Below are 21,651 nucleotides of genomic sequence, written 5' to 3'. Positions count from 1 at the left end.
GCATCTTTGTGTTTTACATTTTTGTGTGAGAAGGACTCCAGTTTCTTCAGATGATAGAAAATGTGAAGTCATCTGTGTCCAATTTAGCTAGCCAGCCTATTATTATAATACTGTATTTGAAATATGAGTCAAGTGGGTACTACAGCTTTTATTTCTGAGTTATGGAAGCAAACACATGTGGCTAGTCAACTGCAAATTCTTAGGAACATAACAATGTATTCAATGAAAATGAGGCTGCACTGAACATTTCCTGCACAGCTTTGCAGGTTTTTAAAACCCACACAGCTGAGAAATGCCTAAACCACTGCATTCCCAAGACGTGACAGGCCCTGCTCACCCCTGCAACATAAATATAATAGCAGCCTCACAGGGATAATGTCACTTACACAGAGATGTGACACAAGAAAAGATGAGGACAAAACATAGAACTGCTCAGGATTATAATGCAGAAAACATAGCGGTGATCACAGCAATGTATAAACAGCGTAAATAACACAGCTGTAGCTGAAGCTGGTGTACTATTTGAATCATGAAATAGGGCACCACTTGAAAACTCTTTATGCATTTCATGGCACATTACACCTACTGTTTATGTTGTGTCATTTTATGTACTATATCCATGTGAGATAACAAGCATAATGACTATATCACAAATAAAATAGGAGATCTAATACACTTTTCGTGTCAGTATTTTTTTTTCAAACAATTCATACTTGGATACTGTAGGCAACTTTTTACAGGCAATTCCGTGTACTGTCTACAAACTCCAAAGCAGTGAGACTGTGCAAATCAGTGGCATGGGCTAGCCAGTTCAGTTCTTAGCGTGCCAGCCACCAAAAATAATAATCCAACCCCTAAAGCCACAAATTGATATCATCCAGTCCAGTTCTTAGTGTGCCAGCCACCAAAAATAATAATCTAAACCGTTCAGCCAAAAATAGATATTATCCAGTTCAGTTCTTAGTGTGCCAGTCACCAAAAATAATAATCCAACCCCTTCAGCCACAAATTGATATTATTTTTGTAAAATAAATAATAGTCTTTTAAAAAATGTAAGTAGGGAGACAACTATGAGGATGTAGTATATGAGACAATACCTGTTTCAGCCAATATCAAAATAAACTGAAAACTAGGCCCATATCCTAGTCACTTTTCTGCTGAGTACTCTCCAAGGATATTTTCAAACCTTACCAATAAAATACCTTTAACCTCTTTATCCACCACTACAGAAGCAGTGCTGTGCATGATTGGGCTTGCTCCTGTGCACATTTTTGGCACTATCTGATGCAGCACTAATTGGTGAACAGGAATATATGTTTCCTGAGCTAATGAGATTGATTTTTACCATTAAAAAAACTTTTATTTTCTCAGTGAAAAATACACTCTGTAGCAATATTTCAGAATCAAATATCTTCACCATAAATTGTGACCGGAACATAATCTAAGTTTAGTGATAAGCAGTAAGAATAGCCAAACAAAATTTGCGTTTTTTATCTACAGTAGCACTTTTTATTTTTACACTGGAATTAGTAAAACTGAGACATAATGTAAAAGGGAAAAAAATGGCATACAATGAAAGCCTAGTTTGTCTTGAAAGAAAACAATATATATTTCATTTCTGTGTCATAAGTAGGGATAACGTTATTTCAGATTAAATAAGGACATAGCTAAACTGTCAAAACTGCTCTGGTCCATAAGTGGGAAACAAGGTCTGGATACGAAGTGGTTAAAGCTCACAGCAAGCAAGAAAATACTCAAAACAAGTTAGATATTGCTTTCTTACCTACTTTTTAGTAATTTTCTATTTGCTAGATGCTGATAAGTTTTTTTAAGATAAGTTGAAAATAGATAAATTGAAAAATCTCCTGGGAGAAAACTCAGGAGAAAAAGGTGTTGAGAGTCTTCTCCTTTCTACTGACGTGGAGAAGTTATCCAGCAGAGTGTCATGGGTTTATACCATTTGGTATTAGAAGAGATTGGGTTGGTTCCCAGAATGTTTAGTGGGCTCTTGTCAATATACTCAAACTCTAATCCAAAAGTTGTAATAACCCTAATATTTGTATAGCACCTTTCCTGTTGGACTCAAAGCACTTGACAACTGCAACCACTAGGGGTGAGCTCAGTAGTCAGTAGGCCACCATGCCAGTGTTAGGGAGTCTTGCTCAAGTATTACTTACTGAATAGGTGCTGGCTTCCTGAACAGGAAGAGCCAAGATTTGAACCCTGGTCTCCTGTGTCAGAGGCGCATGCAGTAGCAGCATGCAGCCAATATAGCTAGTATATGGGGCTACTATAAATCTAGGGATATAAACCTTTATGATAATACAATGGAATTTAAACTAAAAGACATAGTGGCAGCTTATGCTGATGATATGTTTTGTTTTATCCAATTACCAGATCTCTCTATCACTTTACAAATTTGCTTATCTTAAATTTGAATATCCCTGATGATACAGCTAACCATCTTCAAAGTTCATACCAAAACTAGCCTTAAAGATCTATTTTAAGCTACACCAATTTCTTGCAGACAGTTAAAATAGAACTCCAAAGTTGACTTTGAAGGTTGAAAGGTTGTGTTCTGCAGTTCTCAAGATGAATGCATGCAGACAAGTTTGATATTTATTTCAGAAAATCTCTACCCAACCATCAAATGTTTTTTTCAACCAATTCCAAAAATGCTGTCTACGTTTCAATGTACCAGGTCTAAACCTAGTCAGAAATTTGATATAAACATAATGTATGAGGAGGACAGAAGGGTGTTATAATTAAAGTAGGCCTCAGTTAGTTGGACTGAGTTTTAGATAAAAGGCTTGTTCGCAGAGTATACCTTTAAATAGAGTTTCTCGTGATGCAAGCAGAAGCATCTCAGTGTCTGCTTGAAGCAGATGATGCAAGCAGATACTGAGAACATGTTCCTGAAGAAAGGCCACAGGCCTACACTGCCCCAGACAAATGGACTACGGAAACAATCAACATAGGCCATACTTATAAAACATAACATTCCTGCAACTGGGACAAGGGGGCTCATAGAATATTAATTGAGTAGGTGTGTATCAGGACATCACAAGGGATCTGAACCAATCATAGATGGTTCAGATGATGACACAGTTAACTCTTTCCTGGTCAGTATTAAGGTTCATGATTTGCCAACGGAGGGAACTCTTACTTTCATGCTCTCTATCTACTGACTGGAACCCTAATTACTTTCCTTTATTTATGTAATCTGATATAATATATGCTCTACATAGGTAGTCTAGATGTAACGTAGTATAGACATAAGATGACCTGATTACCTTCAGCAGGAAGGTAATCACGAAGCTGTAACGCAACACAAGAATCTGCTTTGCTAAGATGTAACGAACTGTATCTGTAAATCTGTTTACTGAATAAACAACTTGGAACTTGGAAGCCTAAAGAAGTTCTATCTCCTATAATGCTTGCTGTAAGGAGAGTCGAGTCATCTCACATTCTGTGAGGTGCACCTCAAAGGGGGTGCTGGTGTCGGAGCAAAGGTGATATCTAACAAAGGGTATTTTACATTTTTAGCAGTATTTTATAATGCACTCTCCGGTGTCTTATACAACACTGGGCTATTTATTGATAGTGTTCTTTATAAACAAACTGTGAACCCATCCCCCTTTGTCTGGATGTGCCTTTAGTCAGGTCCTGTTCTATTTGTTAGTTTCTCTCGGGGGTATACTGCAAATAAAAATGAGCTGACCCTGTGAACCAGATCTTGATAATATTCATGCTCTTGTCTAGTTTATGGGCACATGTACCTGTAAAAAGGATGTTGGCGAAAAGTATTATCTCCATCTCAAAAGATGTTTTTTGGAGCATATTAATGATGTTGCTTGATCTTGTGACACCGTGGTTGCCAGACATATTTTTATTGTGCATAAGGGTGACACTAATATGTTAAATTTCGGGGCAGATGAGTCAAAATAAATTGGGTACATTTCTGTCCTGCACTCTTACCAATTGATCCAGGGGAAGACAAACCCTTACAATGCTTTGCCAAATAACCTTCAATGGGATATTATTTCACCCTTACTTTAGGTGGCAGGTAAAATACTGGGATCAATACAATATACAAAAACTATGGGCTATCAACCCAAAAAGTGCTGTCATATAAATGGCTCGTCTCACCTATAATACAGATACATCAAAAAAAGAAGGGAAAGGGAGCTCTGGAGCTAAGCATATTACAACTTTATTCACCAGATCCTGATTTTTTAAATTACGCATTACACAGGTAAAAAAAAAACCATAAAAAACAATAGTGAAGCATGTAGTGAAGCAGGGCTAAACAAAGTATTCTTTGGAGTGCACTCCTATTAGATAGACTTGCATGTATATATATATATATATATATATATATATATATATATATATATATATATATATATATATATTGATTCCATGCTCACAATGCGTAGATGTCGGGTAAGAAATGCATGTACGCATTAATTACTGACCAATACATTAAGGTCAAACCTCAATCAGATCACTTTAGTGACCAGAGATGTCTCTATATATAGCAAGCCTATACAAACTCACGTGACCACCAGTATAGCCATGGCTCCTTCTGATGACTGGTTACACCAGCGGGATGTCATTAGACATAACTCAACCGCTCCTGGCAACTCTTGATTCCAGGCTCAGCAGCTGTAGACAACAAAACTCAATGGTCCAATACCACGCGGCGGATGGGCGCATTAATCGCTATCTAAAAGGAAGAATGCGGAGACATGGGGGACGCCGTCTGTGGCTCCACTTCCTTGTCCGACGTCACACAGCATGTGACGCGTTTCACCACTGTAGACTTCCTCAGACGTATTGTGCATGTGCGCCACCTCACGTGCATTTATAGCCGCATCAGGCCACATAATTAGCAAGTTAAAAGCTTCAATAATGCTGTAACAAACAGGCCATCTTACAAAAACATTGGCATTTGTTGCTACCGGACCCAATTATGTCAAAAATTGTGGGGTCTTACCCACATATTGCTGCAAAAAGAGGGGTCAATTTTAATGACCTTTTAGTTAGAAGTGAGTTTGGTTGAACGGGGCATCCCAAAAGAAAGCTGGCAAGCAATGGGATGCACAGATGTGGAGATTGTGATGTGTGTACACATGTACAAAAAGGGAATGTTTTCCACAACTATGATGGTTCAAAAACCTTTTTTGTGAATGATCTCATAACATGTACAACTACAAAAGTCATTTATCAGATAAAGTGTCCCTGCAATCTAATATATATTGGAAAAACTTATAGACCCCTTTATATAAGAATTGGGGAACATTTGTCAAATATAAGAAGTACAACTATTGATAAAAAGAAGCTTTATCCTCTGGCGTTACACTTTAAAACTGTGCACAACTCTGATGTCTCAGGATTAAAAGTGATGGGCATTTACAAATTAAATATAAGCCCCAGAAGAGGGGACTTTGATCGTCAGTTATTAAGAAAAGAATTTACGTGGATCTATCAATGTGGGAGTCTGTATCCTCAAGTGAAGTGAAGTGAATTGTTATATTGAAGGATTGGTTATCAGCCATGCAATTCTGAAATCTACCCACAAGATGGCAGTAGCCTGTTTGTTACAGAAGCTTTTAACTTGCTAATTATGTGGCCTGACGCGGCTATAAATCTGCGTGAGGTGGCACACATGTGCAGTACATCTGAGGAAGTCTACAGTGACGAAACGCACCATGTGCTGCGTGAAGTCGGACCAGGAAGTGGAGCCACAGACGGCGTCCTCCGTGCCTCCGCATTCTTCCTCTCAGATAGCGGGTAATGCTGCCATCCGCCACGTGGTAATGGACCATTGAATGTTGTTGTCTACAGCTGCCGAGCCCGGAATCAAGAGTTACCAGGATCGATTGAGTTATGTCTAATGGCATCCCACTGGGGTAACCAATCATCAAAGGGAGCCATGGCTATACTCGTGGTCACGTGAGTTTGTATCGGCTTGCTATATATAGAGACAGCTCTGGTCACTAAAGTGATCTGATTGAAGTCTGACCTTAATGTATTGGTCAGTAATGAATGCGTACATGCATATGCATACTGTAGAGGCATGCTATTGTTTAGGCATACGGGGTGATTGCCATTTGAAAGGATCAACTGTCCAAAATATTTCCTACCAGACATCTACACTTTGTGAGCATGGAATCAATTGGGCCCAAAGATTAAGAGAGTATAAATATATATAAATATACATGCAAGTCTATTTAATAGGAGTGCACTCCAAAGAGAACTTTGTTTAGCCCTGCTTCACTACATGCTTCACTATTGTTTTTAATGGGTTTTTTTTTTACCTTTGTAATGCGTAATTTGATAATCAGGATCTGGTGAATAAAGTTGTAATATGCTTAGCTCTAGAGCTCCCTTTCCCTTCTTTTTGTAAAAATACCGGGATCAACTCTGCTTGGAACTACCTAGTAGTTATAGCTGTGGTGGGTGTCTTTCAACGCAAGGAAAACAAAGCATCCAAGCCCCCTTTAAATACAAATATAGAATTAGCCATAAATACTTTTTATGGTAAAATATTTCACATTTTAACCACTTACTGTAAAATAACCCCTTAATAACCCTTTTTCCTCCATACACAGTTCATGCCCCCTTGTCCTTTGTACAAGCCTAGTGACAAAAAAGCATTTCTGCCAAGCTTATGTACTGCCCTCTGATGTATTTATATGTTAAGCAGGTTACTCCTGAGCCCTCTTTTTCAAGCTAAATAATCTCAGTTTGTCCAATATTTCTTGGTATGTGAAGCCTTCCATCTTAATAATTTAGTTGCCCATCTTTGTACCTGTTCTAGTATGAATGTCCTTCCCATAGTGTGGTGCCCAAGAATTTATCCCAAATTCCAAATGTGGCCTACCAAGTGATTTATACAGAGTGAGTGGTCTACTAGCATCTCATGATTTAACTGTGGGCAGCCAAGTTACTTATCTCCAGAAACTTACAATGTTGATTATTTTTTATGGGGGGGGGGGGAGGTTGTTCAGACTATATTTATAAACTATGAGTTAGCTTTGAAGGATACTTGACCCAAGGCAAAACTACCTAAGGTAAGCACAGATGTATGTTCATGCTGGATCCACACACCTCTGTGTGTAGTCTGTTCCTCACCTGGTTCTTCCTGGTCCATGTAATCTCTCCTTCAAAAATGTGTCTTTTGCTTAAGTCAATTTTATAGAAAGGAGGAGGCTGAAAAGTCCTGTGCACCGATTTGTTGGCCATTGCCTCATGCGGATGGGGAGCCAGTGGACAGCTTTACAGAGGGGAGGCACTGCGATGAGAGCTGTTGATCAGTCTGGCTGCTGCATTCATTACCAATTGAAGGTGGGCAATACAATTTGTTTTGAGGGGAGGCCTGATAAAAGGCAATTGCAATAGTCCAGGCAGGAGATGACCAGGGCATGGATTAGTAGTTTGGTGGTGTAAGGGGACAGGTAGGAGAGGATAATAGAGATGTTGCGGAGGTGGAAGGTGCACCTGATCTCATTTCCTCCTCTTTCCCATCAAATTCACTCCCATTAAGAAAGTTATAGAAAGGAACGTTGCCACAAGCCTGCCTGAAAATTAGATTTTAGTAAAAGCCAAATTTTCAAAGAGTGATTACAGATCCTGGGTCAAACAAGGTAAATAAAAGACAATGCACATGGTATGTGGATCGATAGCTTTGTCTTCGGTCACTTATCCTCTGAATACAACCTGTTCATATAATTTAACTTTCACTGTACTTTAGCAATGTAATAGCTTTCAGTGGAGGCAAAATAAAAATATACTTTTTATGTATCATTTGATAATTAGAATTGGATTCATTAGGTTAGAAAAAGACATGACGTCCATCAAATCAAATGTTCATTTACTGCTTAATCCCAGTTCTATTGTCTATTGAGACAGAACCCAATGAAACCTCATTAAATTAGTTTTAAATTTTTGTCACAAATGAGAAAAACATCTTTGCTGACTGTAAAATGTCAATTAGATTTCACCCTAGATCGGCTATCCAGAATGGCGGTAACTTCCATATCTATTATGGTTGGAAGGTCAGCTGCTTCAGACAGAAGACAAATTAGTAGATGTAAATAAAATGAGATAAGAAGTACTGTATAAGTGAAGCAGGTAAAAAGGGTGCATTTGGCAAGAGGTTAAAAAGGGCGCTGCATAGAGCACAATGTTTTTAGTGGCTTTTGTGGAACCCAAAGTATAATAAGGTTGCACAATATTTTTTAATGGTAATAGGAAGTCTCAATATGAAAATCATAGAGTGGAAGTCTCAATATGAAAAACAGAGAAATTAATGTAACGCATACATGTCAAACTCCGGCCTGCGGGCCAAATCTGACCCTCAGAGCCATTAAATTTGGCCCTGAAGTGGTTTACCCACTTTGCATTATGATTGGCCCACTCTCTAGACCACCAGGGAAGCTGTATTGGAGGTGAGGCCCTAGAACACCAGAGAAGCCATATAGAGGAGGTAAGGGGGAAAGCACTAAACACTAAGAAACTGTATAAGAGAGGGAGGACCACTAGACACCAAGGAACTTTATAGGGGTTGGAGGGGGGGGCATTAGACACCTGTGAACGTTATAAGGGAGGAAGGTGGCCAGTAGACATTGAGGTTGGCCCGCGACTAGGTCCCAGTGTTCAATTTCGACCCACTTTGTATTTCAGTTTGACACCCCTGATGTAACGACAATAGGCATTTTCAATACCAAAATCTTATAGTAGAAGTCTGAATACAAAAATCATACAGAAGTTCATAGAGCCACAATAGGAAGTCTCAATATGAAAAACATAGTGGAAGCCTCTGGTCACCCAAATGTTCCTGTACTGCTGCTAGTCACAGTTTTGAGCCAAGGGAGGGGAGTTTAAGGATTAGGCACTACAGAGGGGCGGATTAAGGGTTAGGCATCACCAGGGGAGAGTTAAGTATTAGGCACCACGAGGCGGGTGTTAAGTGTTAGGAATCAGTAGAGGGAAGGTTAACGGGTAGGCATTGGTAGAGGGAGGATTCTGTGGGAAAATAAGGTTAGGGTAGGTCATAGTAAAGTATCGGGGAATATAACCAATATTTTACTATGAGACTTTAATATAATATATGTAATTTTACCAATATTCTACTAGCGGCAATATCTGGCGCGTGGCACCCTTTTTTTGTAGACGCCTTTATTATATGTAAGAAGTTTTAAATCAGGATGATACCAGTTCAGAACTCCCAGTTGCTACACACTTTTGGTCCAACGAACACAGCATGTATGATCTTTGTGTCACTGCCCTGAAGGGTGGCTTCAAAACGTCAAATGATCGATTAATAGCAGAAACAAAATTTATAAATTGGTTCAAAGCTGTGGACAAGGGCTTGAATAAGGGCAAAAACTTTTTATATTGGTATGAGGCTGGCGATATTTAAACTCTTTCTCAGCCAATATAGCTGAACTTGTGAACTCAGAATTTACGATATCTCTGTGTCAGTCCAACTCCCAGGCCTGTGAGCATGGAGTAAACAAGGTTCCTTATCTCAGCTAACAACTTCTCACCCCATTTAGATGTTCTGTTTCACTTAATGCATCTTAATGACATGTATTTATGCTTGGAAAAAATGTGTTTTCCCTTTTGATGTTGCATGTATATACAGTGGTGTGAAAAACTATTTGCCCCCTTCCTGATTTCTTATTCTTTTGCATGTTTGTCACACTTAAACGTTTCTGCTCATCAAAAAACGTTAACTATTAGTCAAAGATAACATAATTGAACACAAAATGCAGTTTTAAATGATAGTTTTTATTATTTAGTGAGACAAAAAACTCCAAATCTGCATGGCCTAGTGTGAAAAAGTGATTGCCCCCCTTGTTAAAAAATAACTTAACTGTGGTTTATCACACCTGAGTTCAATTTCTGTTGTCATCCCCAGGCCTGATTACTGCCACACCTGTTTCAATCAAGAAATCACTTAAATAGGAGCTATCTGACACAGAGAAGTAGACCAAAAGCACCTCAAAAGCTAGACATCATGCCATAATCCAAAGAAATTCAGGAACAAATGAGAACAAAAGTACTGTAATTGAGATCTATCAGTCTGGTAAAGGTTATAAAGCCATTTCTAAAGCTTTGGGACTCCAGCGAACCACAGTGAAAGCCATTATCCACAAATGGCAAAAACACGGAACAGTAATGAACCTTCCCAGGAGTGGCCGGCTGACCAAAATTACCCCAAGAGCGCAGAGAAAACTCATCCGAGAGGCCACAAAAGACCCCAGGACAACATCTAAAGAACTGCAGGCCTCACTTGCCTCAATTAAGGTCAGTGTTCACGACTCCACCATACGAAAGAGACTGGGCAAAAATGACCTGCATGACAGATATCCAAGGCGCAAACCACTTTTAAGCAAAAAGAACATTAAGGCTTGTCTCAATTTTGCTAAAAAACATCTCAATGATTGCCAAGACTTTGGGGAAAATACCTTGTGGACCGACGAGACAAAAGTTGAACTTTTTGGAAGGTGCGTGTCATATTACATCTGGCGTAGAACTAACACAGCATTTCAGCAAAAGAACATCATACCAACAGTAAAATATGGTGGTGGTAGTGTGATGGTCTGGGGTTGTTTTGCTGCTTCAGGACCTGGAAGGCTTGCTGTGATAGATGGAACCATGAATTCTACTGTCTACCAAAAAATCCTGAAGGAGAATGTCCGGCCATCTGTTCGTCAACTCAAGCTGAAGCGATCTTGGGTGCTGCAGCAGGACAATGACCCAAAACACACCAGCAAATCCACCTCTGAATGGCTGAAGAAAAACAAAATGAAGACTTTGGAGTGGCCTAGTCAAAGTCCTGACCTGAATCCTATTGAGATGTTGTGGCATGACCTCAAAAAGGTGGTTCATGCTAGAAAACCCTCAAATAAAGCTGAATTACAACAATTCTGGAAAGATGAATGGGCCAAAATTCCCCCAGAGCGCTGCAAAAGACTTGTTGCAAGTTATCGCAAACGCTTGATTGCAGTTATTGCTGCTAAGGGTGGCCCAACCAGTTATTAGGTTCAGGGGGCAATTTCTTTTTCACACAGGGCCATGTAGGTTTTGAGTTTTTTTTCTCACTAAATAATAAAAACCATCATTTAAAACTGCATTTTGTGTTCAATTATGTTATCTTTGACTAATAGTTAACGGTTTTTGATGAGCAGAAACATTTAAGTGTGACAAACATGCAAAAGAATAAGAAATCAGGAAGGGGGCAAATAGTTTTTCACACCACTGTAGCTGTCTATACCACCAGCCTGCAAACTAACAGGATGTAAGCCCAATGAAGGCTGTAAGCCCGTAAGCTTGCTTATTGTTATTCATTTTTAGTTAGTCAATAAATGGTATCATCCTGATTTAAAACATCTTGCTCTTAGGGCTGGTGCACACCAAAACCCGCTAGCAGATCCGCAAAATGCTAGCAGATTTTTAAACGCTTTTTTTTATTTTTATGAGGCGTTTTGCTAGCGTTTTGCGGATTGCTGCTGCGGTTTTCAGTATAGTAGATTTCATATATTGTTACAGTAAAGCTGTTACTGAACAGCTTCTGTAACAAAACCGCCGGCAAAACCGCTCTGAAGTGCCGTTTTTCAGAGCGGTTTGCGTTTTTCCTATACTTAACATTGAGGCAGAAATGCATCCGAAATCCAAAAAATGCCTCACCCAGGCATTTTTCGTTTCTGCAAAACGCCTGCCGCTCTGGTGTGCACCACCCCATTGAGATACATTGACCAAGCAGATCCGCAGCCGCAAGCGGATCTGAAAACGCCCAAAAAGCCGCTCGGTGTGCACCAGCCCTTACTGATGGTACAATACCCTACTGCTTTATTATTTGTACGCCTGTATAAGTCATGGCTACAATGCAGGGACCCACCTGGTCAGTCTGAAGTTTGCTGATAGGTGCTTTTCATGCTTTCATGTGGTTTAAATGGGAGTGTTGACAGCTTTTGTGTGAGAGGAGCCAAAAAACGTATCTGTATGTATTTTGGATATGGGAGGAAACCAAAGTAACCAGGCAAATACTTTGAGAACATTCAAACTTCATGCAGTTTCCTCACCCATATTTGTACCAGTAAGTCCAAAGATCGGTCAGAACACCAGGCTTCTCACAAGCAAAAAATGTTGTTTTATTCCATCAAATGCATGTGTCAAACGCCAAACGTTGACAATTGTTTTGGGGCCATGCAGGGTCCCCTTCTTCAGAACAGTGCAGACATATAACAAGACATAATGTGCACCTCTCAATAAATACAACCAAAGTGATACAGTACTGCCCATGGGAGATCCAGTACCACCTCCTAATCAGTATGCATGTAAATATAGTATATGAACCAGTCTGCATGTAGTTATTACATTACATTTACATAATGTAAGTTAGATTGAATTATGCATTGTACCAGTGTATATGATTTACCTGGATTGCAGGGACCCTCTGTTACCCCTGCCATCACTCAGCACAGTTTTTGAAGCCATCGACTGACAAAAGTGCGCTATCTGCGATAAACCCACCGCTGGAGCTGTTACTCGGCCCGGTGCACGCCTTGTTGGTGCGTTACCTTGGTAGAGGCTGTTAATGATCAGAATGATCCCCCCCAGCTCAAATTACCAGCCTGATATGCCTGTCAGCAGTGTGTATTTGTGTTTGGGAGGATGCCTTGCATAGGGGTTGGCAAACCCTTCCACCCCTCAAAAAGTAATACACTCTCAGCTGATGGGTGTAGGAGCTCTTCAGACACCCTCTGACAAATACATCCCACAACAGTGATATGTTACAGTGGACACTTTTAAGGTGACATAACGTGTTTTTATAATTGCTGTTTTAACCTACACTGCATCCCTGCAGCCCCTCGTACTTAACATGCAAATAATGCAAATTACACTTTTCTGCAGTGGTATAGGCCTTTACATGACAAAGCCTGGATCTTCAAATTGCTTACATTGCAGTCGGGAGTGAGGGTAGAGGGAGTGGCTAAGCGGCCAAAACTAAATAATGTACACATATCTGTAGGATAAATTCTGTTCAAGAGGAGTATAATTTCCTACTGTTTTACCTTAAAAGGGCATTTTAATGTGCAGACTTGGCCTGAAATAAATATAAATGCTCATCTTGGTTGGAACATGTGCATTTATGCCTATGGATTGAAAAACAAATATTGTCAGCATTAGCTATGTCTGTTGGAAACAGTGATCAGTTGTGACAATTTTTCCAACATGCCTGGCTGATCAATCTCACAGTGAGGAATGGTTGACCTGGGGTGGCCATCTGCTGTACCAATAGACATGAGATCAGCACTTATTCTAACGTAAAAAAGGTTGGTTTGATCAACCATAGAGATGGTCAATATGCTTATTTTGATGCACATTTCTTTAATGTTTGTGTGCAGACTGACATGGTATCAACCAAAACCAACTGCAACTGAATTTGATGGATCCAATTTCAATCAGCAAACAAGTTGCGTCCATAATTGCACCGACTGTGCAAAAATGTATCATTCATCATCCCTAATTGACCATTGGCTCATATTTGTGGACCGTTTTAGATAATTGCAGGCAATTACATATAAGTCTGATTGTATTTTGGAAAATAGACCATTGTTTGAAAAAATACAGCTGGAGGGTATCTTTATTGCATTTTACAGGTGGTTTGAGGAGTTTTTGTACCACCATAGGTACAGTGATGAGAACCAAAGTGTCACCTAATGTTGTGAATAATTTGCATTCTAGGATAAAATTATGTAATTCCTATTGGCACCCATATATATCATGTGTTCTACAAGTCTGTTAGTATGAAAGTGAGTGAGCAGAGGCATTAGCACAGCACAGACACCTGCTTTGCACTTTGGAATAGCGTCAGTTGAATGCCTTCCATGTGTAGACTTTATAGGACTCTGTGTTGTCTCTTTATTTTTGTTTATGGGCTGCGCTGAGGAAAGAAACAAGATATCTTACGGCTTTTATCGTTGTATTGTTAGTAAGTCTTCCATATGTTTGATTTAGTAATAGTGCTTTGTTTTCTTAATTAATGAGAATATATTGATTTTGTTTGTTTTCCTCTTCTAAACAGGAGGAGATGTCAAAAACAATTCAGCACATCTCTGCCTTCCTTACTTCTCTGACAGATGGCTCACCCAGAGAAGACGGCAAAGAAAACAAGCAGTCTATCTCACATGCCGAAACAAAAGACAGGCAAAGTCACACAGTTCACATAACAGTGTAATTGGACATTCACCTGTTTGCCATTTCACACTTCTACGGACGAAAAACTCTCTCACATCCCAGCATGCCTTGCCATCCTTTTACTTACAGCAAATCCATAACAATGAAACAGGTGACTTTCATGCTGCTGTCAGGAACGATCTAATTTCAGCTCTGGGTGACTGATTGCAATTGGCTTTGCCTCATCTGATAATTAATCTAAAAACAAGGAAATAAAAACAAGGAACACCAAGAGCCCCAATAGTGTAATATGTACTGGTAAATGGTTACTAGATAGAGTAAATATTAATACTCACAAACCAGGGTTACCATTAGGCAACCACTGTAAAGGCAGGTGGGGAGATTTTCCTGACCCCACTCAGGAATAAGAAGTCGCTCTCTGTAGATGAGAAAAAGGGGGTTCAACCCTCCACCCAGGGTGGACTCAATATTATGCAGGAGAACAGAGGCGCCAAAAGGATAAAAGGAAGCTAAATGAGCTTAAAAACCAAATTCTTGGTAAATAGAGGAGGTAGTGGTGGACTTACCTCCTCCAAGTAGACACACAACGACTGTAGTAAAGACAGTCAATATATTTTATTTATGAACTCCAAATATGCAACGCGTTTCGCAGGTTTGATCCCGCTTCATCAGGCAATAACAACGGAGCAATAGCTGTAAACAGAGATAATTGGCTCATAACCCATGTGTAGTCATACAGTCATTAAATTGTATAAAAATAAAAATATATATAAAAACTATAAATAAATATCAAACATCAGAGGTGAAATAGGTATTAAAAAGTGGGGGTGATTGGGATAAAGACAGTGGAACAGGTAATTGTGAGCAGTGATGAGCAAAACTGTTAATATTCTTTTCACATAAAATCTTGCAATAATAATGCTTAATTCAAATTTTAAGTAAACAATTTTGGGGAAAAAATTCCCGTTAAATTGCGCGGTTTTTGCGTACATTGCACATATTCACGAAAAAAACACCGATCTTTTGGGCTAGAATAAAAATTATTGTTTCAGACGTTTTGCGCTAAAATATAGTTCTATACGTTTTTACAATAAAATATTGATCTTGTGTATTTTTGCGCTAAAAGCAAAGAATGTAAAAATCAAAGATAAACCTCAAATCAAAAACCGAATTCTCAATGCAAAAGTTCACAAGCAATTGAAAACATGAAGGTATCATAAAGAAAGACAGCTGGGACTTACCATATGTGGTCAGTAGAAGAGCCAGGCACCTCTGTGAGGGCTCACTTCCAGGAGTGCTCATTTATACTACTTTGGGGGTTGATTGACCAATCACAGTGCTTGGTAAATGTGCTGAGTCATTCTGCACATGTGCAGATGAAACTAGCAGTTGCTGGTGCCATTTTGGAATAGGGCAAGAGTAAGGGCAAGTTCATTTTAGTGATGCAGTGCCATCTAGTGGTGGATTGTGATATATGTATATAGGTGATTGTATGAAAAAGTGCATAGTAGAGCGTAACAATTACCTGAACAGATAAAATAAGTACCTGCAAGACAGGTTAAAATGATGTGATATATGTAGAATAATAAGATAATCAAAGAATATTAAAAACGCATACTATAAAAATATATAAAAACCTCTAAGAAAAGCATGATATAAAACACTAGGAAAAATTGTCACATCTGTGTCACTTGATGTTGTAGCATCATGATATAAATAACCATATTGTTGTCTATCCATCCATACGTTTTTACAGTTTTGTGGCACTGTATTGATCATAATTTACAGTAAAAATTATAAAACTGTAAAATCATAACATCAGAAATTAAAAAATTAAAAGAGAGGACTAGATAAAAGTGTGAACGGAACAGTATGAATATATTGCTTACAAAATTAATAGATTTTTTCTAGGACCTCGTTTAATCCTTCTGGAGCGAGTGTCCTAAGAGTCTGGATCCAGTACATTTCTAGTTTTTTGAGTTTCTCAAATGCCGCTGGTTCTGATTCGTTAATGGTGTCAATTAAGGTGATGGAAAAAGTGTCGGGTTTGCTCTGGTGCATGAGGTGAAAGTGACGTGAAACACTGTGCATGGGAAATTTATTAAGAATGTTCCTTTTATGTTGGCCGATTCGGCTCCGGGCTTCTTGAGTTGTTCTGCCAACATACTGGAGATGACAGGCACAAGTAATCACGTAAATAACGAATTTGGACTGGCAGGAGATGTGTTTCTTTATGGAGTAATGGGTATTGGTGACAAATGATTTAAATGAGGAGGTATTGGAGACAAAGGTGCATGCTAGACAACGGATGTGGTTGCAGGACCAGGACCCTGGTGTGGAGGGGGCTTGGTTAGGTGTACTTTCAGTTTTGTGGCAGCGGAGTCTGCTGGGGGCTAGTAAGTTACGGAGGTTGGGTGCTCTTCTATAAGTGATGAGTGGCTTATTGGGTAGAATGGGTCTGAGGTATGGGTCCTGGAGTAAAATTTCCCATCTTTTGTTGAGTATTGATCTGATGCCCTGGTGTTCTTTGCTAAATTGTGTGATGAATCTGGGGGGTGGATTTGCATCAGTATTAGGATTGGGTATTGGGTATGAAATGGAGGGTTGTTTAGCTTTATGGCATGCATCACGGATGAGTTTTTTCGGGTATTTTCGAGCAGTAAATTTCTTGGTAAGTGTTTTGGATTGTGTAATATAATCATGGTTATCGGTACAGTTTCTGTGTATGCGTCTGAACTGGCTGTAGGGTGTATTTTGGGTCCAAGGTCTGTGATGAAAGCTATTGAAGTGGATGTAGTTGTTGGAGTCTACGGATTTGAAGAAGGTCTTGGTTTTGATTTTACTGTGTTCAGTGAAAATCGTTAGGTCCAGGAAGTCGATGGATACAGGGTGATGTTGTGAGGTGAATTGAAGGCCGGCTTTGTTTGAGTTTAGAAATTGTATGAATGCGGGGATGAGTGTGATGTCACCTTTCCAAATAAAAAACAGGTCATCGATGTAACGTTTGTATAGTATAATGTTGTCGGTAAATGGATGTTCAGTTTCTATTAGTTGTTGTTCAATGTAGCCCATGGTGAGGTTTGCATATGATGGTGCAAAGGAGCTACCCATAGCTGTGCCGCTGATTTGGTGGTAGTATTTGTCATTGAAGGAAAAAATGTTATTGTTAAGGATGAATTCGGTGCATTGTAAAAGAAAATTCTGTTGTATGGGTGGCATGGAGGGAACAGTGGTAAGGAAGAATTGTATAGCTGATAAACCAAACTGATGGGGAATGTTGGTGTAAAGCGATGTGATGTCACAAGTGAGCCAATGGTATTCAGAGGACCAGGGGATGTGGGATAGTATTTGTATCAGATGTTGCGAGTCCTTCAGATATGATGGGAGGTTGGTAACTATTGGTTGTAGGTGTCGGTCGATGAAGCGGGAGAGATTGCTTGTCATGGAGTCTATACCTGATATGATTGGTCGGCCGGGTGGTTTATGGAGATCTTTGTGTATTTTGGGGAGATAGTAGAAGAAGGGGGTTTTTGGGTGAAAATTAAGAATGAAATTACGTTCGTTTTTGGTGATGATGTTTAGTAGTAGGGCTTGGTTAATGAAGTCTTTAAGGATTTTATTGAGTGTGATGGTGGGGTCTGAGGAAAGTTTATTGTAGTGTCTGGGGTCTTCAAGGAGCCTTGCGGCTTCCTCTAAGTAGTCTGTTCTGTTGAGGATAACTATACCGCCGCCTTTGTCGGCGGATTTTATGATGAGGTCTGGATTGTTGAGGAGAGATTTGAGAGCAGAATTTTCTTTGGGTGTGAGATTGGGTTTAACAGTAGGTGTATGATATTGTAAGGTCTGTAAGTCATCTAAAACCAGGGAGTAAAATGTTTCAATGAAATTACCCTTTGAGGCTGTCGGATAGAAGCGGGATTTACCTTTAAGCTGTGTGGTGATGCATCTTTCAAGTTGTATTTCGTTTGGATCAGAGGAGACTACCGGTAAATTGTCGTTATTCGTGATAATGAGAGGGGCGGAGGTGAGTAGGGTTTGATTCTTTTTGATGGCAAAGTGTCTTTTGAGGGTGAGTTTCCGTATGTAGGAATTGAGGTCAGTGAAGAGATCAAACATATTGGTGGAATTGATGGGACAGAAAGACAGCCCCTTTTCCAGCAGTGTAGTTTCATGTTGAGTGAGTATGTGATTCGAGAGGTTAAAAATGCATTTTATGGGTTGATCTTTGGATTCTGTTTGTGTGGGTATTTTGTTTTTGTTTTTGCCTTTTCCCCTCGAGCCCCTTTTCCTACGTTTGGGTGGGGAAGAGGTTAATATGGTTACTCGGGGTGGTGGGTTCTGTTCTGGGTGGTGACTGGGTAGGGTTGTGGGGTGGTCGTCGTTTTCTGGGAGAGGGATGGGGGCAATTCTAAAAAAGAGTTGGACAGATTGGGTTTATTTTGTAGAGTGGGTGCTTGATGGGATTGAATCTTGAGGGGTTGGAAAAAGTATTTTATTGAGGTTTGAACTGTGTTTGGGGCCAGGAGGGGAAGACTTTGAGAGAGAAGGGCTGCCCGGGTGGGTTGGGGGTGGGGACTCGGGAGTGGGGAATAGTTGGGTGATGATGGGTCTGTATCACAGAGGCTGATCTGTGAGATCCCAAATTCTGTTGGGGAAACTGGTTCAGAAATTGGTATGGGGGTGTGGTCCTGAAGGACGTTTTGGGCTAATGTGGTGGGGTTGGCGATGAGGGGGTCCAAGTGAGGTACTTTGGCGGCCTTGGTAGTGGAGACCGGGACGGTGGTGGCGGGAGTGTTGCCTGTCATCTCCATGTTGTCATCAGATTTGTCTGGGCTGCTGGCTATTTCATTGAAAGTTCTTTTTTTGGGGTTTGTCCTCATGGGTTTTGGTTCTAGATTGGGTCTGGGGGTAGAGTGTGTTGTGTTGGGCAGTGTTGTGGGTAGTGGTTGGATGGGTAGGGGAGTGTTGATGAGGGTAGGGGTGTCTGTGGGCTTAGGCTGTGGGGGGGGTGGGGCTGTGATTGGGACATATCCAGTTGGTGGGGGGTGGAACAGGGGAGGTGGGGGATATGGTGGGTATTTGAATTGTGGTGGGGGAGGGATAGACAGGCTCATGAGTGGGCATGGTGTGGATGTGGGGTGATATTTGGGTAGTGGGTTGTGAGGGGGGCGGGGGGGACCGCCTGGGGGAGGTCTCGGTTTACGCTCCCTTTCGCGATGTTCTGCGTATGCCAGTCGGTCCCTGTTTAGCTTTTTGATTTTGTTATCCATGGTGTCCCGTTCAAACTTTTTTACTTTATTTGTGAGATTCGACATTAGTGGGTAATACTGTGGGTTATTGATATGCAGAGACAGAACTTCTCTGCATTCATTGATGATTGGCTGTAAATTGTTGACCAGCGTAGTGCGTTTATTTATTAATCTGGTCATCATACCTTCGCCACAAGATTCAAGGTACTCGTACCATTCTGTAGAGTATACGGTGTCATTCGGGAAGGCTGATAATGTCTTAACTCGAATACCATCGGGGGAGATCTTTTCGTTTATATAAGTCTGCTGCATTGCTATGTCCGCTAATTGAAAAAACTCATCTTTTAAGGCATTTTCAAGTTTTAGGAATGTAGGTTTGAGATCGATGGGATCTGGTACAGGTCCATCAGTAGTGGGTATGGAGGCGGGAACATTGGGCAGGTCCGGATTGCGTTTAAACAGCGCCAGGAGATTGTTCCTATGTGTAGATCGATCATTAACGAACTCCATGTTTGAGGGTCTGCAATTGGTGTAGGGTGCCCTGATCCGTGGATGGGCCAAGCGAGCTTGCAACGAGATAAAAACAAGGAACACCAAGAGCCCCAATAGTGTAATATGTACTGGTAAATGGTTACTAGATAGAGTAAATATTAATACTCACAAACCAGGGTTACCATTAGGCAACCACTGTAAAGGCAGGTGGGGAGATTTTCCTGACCCCACTCAGGAATAAGAAGTCGCTCTCTGTAGATGAGAAAAAGGGGGTTCAACCCTCCACCCAGGGTGGACTCAATATTATGCAGGAGAACAGAGGCGCCAAAAGGATAAAAGGAAGCTAAATGAGCTTAAAAACCAAATTCTTGGTAAATAGAGGAGGTAGTGGTGGACTTACCTCCTCCAAGTAGACACACAACGACTGTAGTAAAGACAGTCAATATATTTTATTTATGAACTCCAAATATGCAACGCGTTTCGCAGGTTTGATCCCGCTTCATCAGGCAATAACAACGGAGCAATAGCTGTAAACAGAGATAATTGGCTCATAACCCATGTGTAGTCATACAGTCATTAAATTGTATAAAAATAAAAATATATATAAAAACTATAAATAAATATCAAACATCAGAGGTGAAATAGGTATTAAAAAGTGGGGGTGATTGGGATAAAGACAGTGGAACAGGTAATTGTGAGCAGTGATGAGCAAAACTGTTAATATTCTTTTCACATAAAATCTTGCAATAATAATGCTTAATTCAAATTTTAAGTAAACAATTTTGGGGAAAAAATTCCCGTTAAATTGCGCGGTTTTTGCGTACATTGCACATATTCACGAAAAAAACACCGATCTTTTGGGCTAGAATAAAAATTATTGTTTCAGACGTTTTGCGCTAAAATATAGTTCTATACGTTTTTACAATAAAATATTGATCTTGTGTATTTTTGCGCTAAAAGCAAAGAATGTAAAAATCAAAGATAAACCTCAAATCAAAAACCGAATTCTCAATGCAAAAGTTCACAAGCAATTGAAAACATGAAGGTATCATAAAGAAAGACAGCTGGGACTTACCATATGTGGTCAGTAGAAGAGCCAGGCACCTCTGTGAGGGCTCACTTCCAGGAGTGCTCATTTATACTACTTTGGGGGTTGATTGACCAATCACAGTGCTTGGTAAATGTGCTGAGTCATTCTGCACATGTGCAGATGAAACTAGCAGTTGCTGGTGCCATTTTGGAATAGGGCAAGAGTAAGGGCAAGTTCATTTTAGTGATGCAGTGCCATCTAGTGGTGGATTGTGATATATGTATATAGGTGATTGTATGAAAAAGTGCATAGTAGAGCGTAACAATTACCTGAACAGATAAAATAAGTACCTGCAAGACAGGTTAAAATGATGTGATATATGTAGAATAATAAGATAATCAAAGAATATTAAAAACGCATACTATAAAAATATATAAAAACCTCTAAGAAAAGCATGATATAAAACACTAGGAAAAATTGTCACATCTGTGTCACTTGATGTTGTAGCATCATGATATAAATAACCATATTGTTGTCTATCCATCCATACGTTTTTACAGTTTTGTGGCACTGTATTGATCATAATTTACAGTAAAAATTATAAAACTGTAAAATCATAACATCAGAAATTAAAAAATTAAAAGAGAGGACTAGATAAAAGTG

The 21,651-nt window shown here is 39.8% G+C and overlaps 1 protein-coding gene across 2 annotated transcripts in view; it reads left to right on the top strand.

Moving 5' to 3' along the window:
• CCDC178 (coiled-coil domain containing 178) overlaps nucleotides 1-14,488 on the top strand; it is a 392,130-nt gene extending 377,642 nt beyond the window's left edge. For both annotated transcript variants that reach the window (XM_068237320.1, XM_068237319.1), the window contains one exon: nucleotides 14,105-14,488. In XM_068237320.1, the coding sequence (XP_068093421.1) occupies nucleotides 14,105-14,257 (153 nt within the window). In that variant the 3' untranslated portion in view covers nucleotides 14,258-14,488. The remainder of the gene's footprint in view (nucleotides 1-14,104) is intronic.
• Nucleotides 14,489-21,651: the final 7,163 nt, after the last annotated feature.

This window comes from Hyperolius riggenbachi, chromosome 5 (genome assembly GCF_040937935.1).
Source record: "Hyperolius riggenbachi isolate aHypRig1 chromosome 5, aHypRig1.pri, whole genome shotgun sequence".
Taxonomy (NCBI): Eukaryota; Metazoa; Chordata; class Amphibia; order Anura; family Hyperoliidae; genus Hyperolius; species Hyperolius riggenbachi.
The sequence above is the reverse complement of the archived record's forward strand: the minus strand, read 5'-3'. Positions and strand labels throughout refer to the sequence as shown.